At 37.7% G+C, this 6,743-nt stretch overlaps 1 protein-coding gene across 1 annotated transcript; it reads left to right on the forward strand.

Moving 5' to 3' along the window:
- Nucleotides 1-1,824: 1,824 nt before the first annotated feature.
- LOC119719669 (histone H1-delta-like) lies at nt 1,825-3,193 on the forward strand (the record flags this gene model as incomplete). Its single annotated transcript, XM_038189166.1, has 1 exon — nt 1,825-3,193. A coding segment is annotated over one exon (765 nt), but the record flags the coding sequence as incomplete, so codon positions are not given.
- Nucleotides 3,194-6,743: the final 3,550 nt, after the last annotated feature.

Genomic DNA, 6,743 nt, shown 5'->3' on the forward strand with positions numbered 1-6,743 from the left:
CCGGATTATTATGCGCACTGAACCTGTGTTCGCAAGTTCACTGGGACGCCACATCATTCAATATGACAACAAATGCATCAGCTGAAAAAATGTTGATTTCCCGGAATTTTGAATGATGCCCGTTGGACTAGGACGCTAGTTTTCGGCTCACAGTTTGCACTGACTCTTTGAACCTGAAGTCTTAAGACTGTCTGCCAGTTACTGTGATAACACCGATGCCCCAAATAAAAGCACACCACTGAGGCGTTCAAATGATAGTGAACATAGCTCTCTCATGCCGCCTGTTCATATCCTTCGTACGGGGTTAAGCCTTAAGGGTACTTTTGCAAGGGTCATTGAACTCTTTCTATAAATTTGGGGCCTAAATTTCACTTTCCTGGCATATTACCTAGGTAGGCTTACTCTGTAAATGTGCCATGCATGTATTATTAAGAATGACTTCAATTTTCTTTTTTACATTTGTTGGATAGGCCTATAGGGCCTGTAGTTTTCTATGATAATCACTCTCGGGACAATTGCACTGATTATAAGGTAGGGCCTAACAGAATTTTAAGATCATAGCCTAGTTAAAGATGTAAAAGGAAAAGGGAATAAATTGGACCTCAATTTATGACCCATAATGCTAACATCAAAGTAAGCATGAAATTTAAGTAAAACAACAATTAGAGTCGTGTAATGATAAGTCTTAAGCAATGATGTTCTTCAGCATGTTTTGAGCAATACAAGTCGGGTATAGCTGACGGAGTAAGCTGGACGGTGTCAAAATTGATTTCAAAATACCGCCGACAGTTTCTGGTGACCCTGCAAGTTGTGTTGGTTTCCCATCCCAATTTTTCATCAAAAAGTTTCAATTCAAAAGGTGGTACCACTGGACCAAGAAATTCATCTCGATGAAGAGCATAATGCATTGGGGACCTAAATTGTATTTTAAAATTATTGCCCACAGTCAACGCCGGGAACCAACATTTTTTTGTTCCAAAATTATATAGAGACCAGTAATCAATTGTCATTAGATTTTTATTCTATGTAACCGTATCTCAAGTAAAACAGGGCGAGAAGTAGCTGTAGTTTTGTGCTAAAAGCTCAAGTTCAGTATTTTATTTTAAAAAAAAGTAAACAAATTTGGGGAAACTATATAATTACGGTTCGACCAGGTTGGGAGGTAGCCAACAGCTGCCGCGTCGACAGGCCGGCCAACGCCGCGGCTGTCACCGGTAGGTTTACCCGCTATACAAGCAAAGGCGCTGTCGACCTACCGAAGTAATTGGATAAGTGAGACCATTGATTTTTGCCTGTATGTTAAAGAATATAATTTCTCCTTTTTCTGTGAAATTTTGTCATAATAAAATGTTGGGGAAGGCAAGTTTTCAAACGATTATCGGTGGAAAAGTGGCGCCGTGGCATAGTGTTCCGGTTGCGAAGATGGCTGGGTCCGCCCGGTTTCATGTGTTTGTCGGGTCCACTTCGACCGGATTTTTTTGTAATTACCTCACATGTTCGAGTAAAATTATCCAACACAGTGAAAGACTAAGACTTGGAGAGTTGTCTAAGACTATTTTGGGGAGTTTCCGCCAAAAGTGAGATTTACAGCACGTTTTCGAAATCGAACTATCGCTTTTGTAAACATTCCTACTGCGACATCAACCGGCTGTAATAGCATGGATGAAACCGACCAGCACAAAGATAGAGCTGTATATGCAAGGAAAATCATCGCTCTTTCCGAATTCAGGCTCAATTCCTCGAAATATGGTCGCAAAGAATGACAAAAATGGCATTTTCGTGACCCAACAAGTACATTGCACCTAGTGCGCCATTTTATTTTGACATGGCGAGCATCGAGCGCACTGTGGGAGGAGTGATTTCTGCAACGTCCGCAATGACAGTATAGATTGTCCGCGTCCTGCAAAACGGGCATTTTCCAAACAACAAACGGAGTCAGCATTGTCATTCCAACAACATCGATATTATTTCCTCCGTGAAAAGTTAATCAGTACAAAGATGGATGCTCCAAAAGCCAAGAAGTCTGCTTCCAAGAAGCCCGCTGAACACCCGAAGTATTCGGATATGGTCGTCGCGGCTATCAACGCACTGAAGGAGCGTAACGGTTCTTCCCGTCAGGCGATCGCCAAATACATCAAAGGCAACTACAAAGTCGGAGATAACTGCGATGTTCATCTCAAGATGGCTCTCAAGCGGATGACCACCGCGGGCGCACTCGTACAAGCCAAAGGGAAGGGAGCATCGGGTAGCTTCAAGGTGCCCAAGGCGGTGGCGGCCCCCAAGAAGAAGCCAGCTGCCAAGAAGCCTGCCAAGAAACCTGCCAAGAAACCAGCTGCCAAGAGCAAGAAGGCCAAGAAATCCACTGCCGCTAAGAGCAAGAGCAAAGTGGCGCCGGCCAAAAAGCCGACGGCGGACAAGAAACCTAAACCAGCAGCCAAACCATCAGCCAAGAAATCAGCAGCCAAACCCGCAGCGGCCAAGAAACCAGCATCCAAGAAATCCCCGAAGAAGCCAGCCAAGAAACCAGTGACCAAGAAATCAACGAAGAAAACGACCAAGAAGCCAACCAAGAAACCAGCCAAGAAATAAACTGAACTTTTTTGCAAAACCTGGACATTAACAGAAGTTACTCTTTTTGAGCGCTTCTTTTTGACTTGGAAAACTTCATTGTACATAGGGCCTATGCATCTTCGATCCATTTTGAAGTTGTGTACATGTACTCGTTTAAAAGAAATGGAACATATTTTACTCCTCAGGGTTTAATAAGTGTACTGCTTTGCAACTTCAATTTCGAAACGTAATTATAGTGCACTTTGCCCAACTGAATACACCTGTCGCATTCTGGCCAAGAACATCATGCATTCATTTCAGATATGCTCGCTCACACTCACAGTCTCTTGGTAATATTTAAAAAGTAAGGGTTTAAAGAAATAAATTAATTTATTTTATATAGGTGGAAATGTTATGTGTCATCATGTGTTTTATTGATGTTTGGATGTTCTTTAATATTAGGTTGCCTGGGTATTGTTGGGTAATTCGCGTTGGCCCCTTTTTGAGTAAATCAAGCAAGTGTTCAGTCACTGTACGTGCATTTGTGAACCGCATGCAAATCAGAGGGTCGGCAAGGTTCTGAAAATTAATATGAGTAACATGTAGTCTAAAAAAAAGTCAATACATGTACAATGTAGTTCAATCAGTTCATTCATTAAACATCAAACCATTGATTGGGTATAAGTACATGTACACATATACTGTACATGTACATTATACTAGCTGTTAATGAACAGCGCCCTCATACTTCATAATGAACAAAAATCACGGACGGTAGGCGTACAGACAGTATTAACGCCTACTCTTTTTTAATAGATTTGTACTTTTCATTGTATTAAAATTCCCATAGACACTAGTGCTAAATGCCCATACTTCTAAATTCTTTCAAAAATGGAGATCAATATGTCATCTTTTATTTTATTTTCTATTTTTTGGAGGGTTGACAATTGACTTTTCGAGAAATTCTCACCCAAAGAAGACGACCCCTATTTTTCCCAAAGCGGAAAGTAGCCATCTTAAAAAACGAACTCTCCACAACATGAAACAATAGCGCCACTTTCGAGCTCAATTGCATCCAAAATGCTCAGAATTGGAAGTCTCAAGTCAGGCCCAGAGGTTCATTGCCATATTTTTTTTCAATTCCCCAATTGTATGGGTCTCACAACTCTCATATATATATGATCTTTTGAGGGTATAACTTTTATTCATGATCAATTTTCCAGGGCGTTGAGTCAAATATCATAGGAAACAAAATTGGACTCAATATCATTTCAATGCAATGTGCTTTTATTGAGTTTTCGAGCTCACAATAGTTTGTTTATACATGTACATCTCGAATATGGACCGAAGTCGGCTCGGTAAGCAGTATTTATGTAGCGCGCCCTCTTTTGGAAGAAATTGACAAAGATAAAATCTTTCTAAATATCGATGATTCGTGCCCAAATCTTTAAAATATTGGGTATTTGAATGATGATTGATGCTCCTATTGCCTTTAAAAGAATTTCTGAATAGTTTGAAGAAAATTCATTTTTTGGCTAAATTTCATCAAAAAAGTAAGGCTTAGGCCAAAAAAAAAAAGTCTCCGGTTTCTGGTATGGAGCTTGCCCCAAAAGTGGTGCGGCGACGCGGCTTTTTTTTTTTTTTACCTGTTTTTTTTTTTTTCGCTTCAAATGTCGGCTGATGACTGCAAATGGTGCTCGACTTAACTTAGTGCAAATATATGGGAGTCCAGAGAGGCCACATAAATCTTATTCTCGATCATAACCCCATCTAAAAACACGTTAAAATTGTGCAGCAGCAGGATTCCAGTCAAACCAGTGAGTTTGGCGGTTTTGAGACATCATCTTGTATTGAAAAAAAAACTTTTTCATTTTGCCGACGCGCATGGCCACGGCGACGCGCGCGCATACCAGAAACCGGAGACTTTTTTTTTTTGGCCTGACCCCCTTGTATTTTTTTCAATTTTGGCCAAAAAAATGAAATGGCTTGAAACTTGCTGGAAAGATTCCTAAAGGACCATAGAAGACATTCCGATTCGATTTCTGGACACGTGTGCTTTTCAAAATAAAATTTCCAAAAATTTGGGGTGAAATCAGTCAAAATTAATGATTTATTTCCCTCTAAATATCGATGATATTTGCCCAAATCTTCAATATATTTGGTGTTTGAGTGTTGATTGATGCTCCTCTTGCCTTTTAAAGAATGTCTGCATAGTTTGAAGAAAATTCATTTTTTTGGCCAAATTTCATCAACAAGTAAGGCTTACCCCTTGTATTTTTTTCAATTTTGGCCAAAAAATGAAATGGCTTGAAACTTGCTGGAAAGATGCCTAAAGGACCATAGAACACATTCCAATACGATTTCTGGACACATGTGCTTTGCAAAATAAAATGTCCGAAAATTTGGGGTGAAATCAATAAAAATTAATGATTTATATTTCTCTAAATATCGATGATATTTATCCAAATCTTCAATATATTTGGTGTTTGAATGTTGATTGATGCTCCTCTTGCCTTTTAAAGAATTTCTGCATAGTTTGAAGAAACTTCATTTTTTGGCCAAATTTCATCAAAAAAGTAAGGCTTACCCCTTGTATTTTTTTCAATTTTGGCCAAAAAATGAAATGGCTTGAAACTTGCTGGAAAGATTCCTAAAGGACCATAGAACACATTCCAATTCGATTTCTGGTCACATGTGCTTTGCAAAATAAAATGTCCGAAAATTTGGGGTGAAATCAATCAAAATTAATGATTTATTTTTCTCTAAATATCGATGATATTTATCCAAATCTTCAATATATTTGGTGTTTGAATGTTGATTGATGCTCCTCTTGCCTTTTAAAGAATTTCTGCATAGTTTGAAGAAAATTCATTTTTTTTGGCCAAATTTCATAAAAAAGTAAGGCTTACCCCTTGTATTTGTTTCAATTTGGCAAAAAAATGAAATGGCTTGAAACTTGCTGGAAAGATGCTGAATGGACCACAGAACACATTCCAATTCGATTTCTGGACACATGATTTGCTTTTCAAAATAAAATTTCCGAAAATTTAGGGTGAAATCAGTCAAAATTAATGATTTATTTTCCTCTAAATATCGATTATATTTGCCCAAATCTTCAATATATTGGTGTTTGAATGTTGATTGATGCTCCTCTTGCCTTTTAAAGAATTTCTGCATAATTTGAAGAAAATTCATTCTTTGGCCAAATTTCATCAAAAAAGTAAGGCTTACCCCTTGTATTTTTTTCAATTTTGGCCAAAAAATGAAATGGCTTGAAACTTGCTGGAAAGATGCCTAAAGGACCATAGAACACATTCCAATGCGATTTCTGGACACATGTGCTTTTCAAAATAAAATGTCCGAAAATTTGGAGTGAAATCAGTCAAAATTAATGATTTATTTTCACCTAAATATCGATGATATTTGCCCAAATCTTCAATATATTGGTGTTTGAATGTTGATTGATGCTCCTCTTGCCTTTTAAAGAATTTCTGCATAGTTTGAAGAAAATTCATTTTTTGGCCAAATTTCATCAAAAAAGTAAGGCTTACCCCTTGTATTTTTTTCAATTTTGGCCAAAAAATGAAATGGCTTGAAACTTGCTGGAAAGATGCCTAAAGGACCATAGAACACATTCCAATACGATTTCTGGACACATGTGCTTTTCAAAATAAAATGTCCGAAAATTTGGAGTGAAATCAGTCAAAATTAATGATTTATTTTCACCTAAATATCGATGATATTTGCCCAAATCTTCAATATATTGGTGTTTGAATGTTGATTGATGCTCCTCTTGCCTTTTAAAGAATTTCTGCATAGTTTGAAGAAAATTCATTTTTTGGCCAAATTTCATCAAAAAAGTAAGGCTTACCCCTTGTATTTTTTTCAATTTTGGCCAAAAAATGAAATGGCTTGAAACTTGCTGGAAAGATGCCTAAAGGACCATAGAACACATTCCAATACGATTTCTGGACACATGTGCTTTTCAAAATAAAATGTCCGAAAATTTGGGGTGAAATCAGTCAAAATTAATGATTTATTTTCCTCTAAATATCGATGATATTTGCCCAAATCTTCAATATATTTGGTGTTTGAATGTTGGTTGATGCTCCTCTTGCCTTTAAAAAATTTCTGCATAGTTTGAAGAAAATTCATTTTTTTGGCCAGATTTCATCAAAAAGTAAGGCTTACCC

This window comes from Patiria miniata, unplaced genomic scaffold (assembly GCF_015706575.1).
Source record: "Patiria miniata isolate m_02_andy unplaced genomic scaffold, ASM1570657v1 HiC_scaffold_8, whole genome shotgun sequence".
In the NCBI taxonomy this organism is placed as follows: domain Eukaryota; kingdom Metazoa; phylum Echinodermata; class Asteroidea; order Valvatida; family Asterinidae; genus Patiria; species Patiria miniata.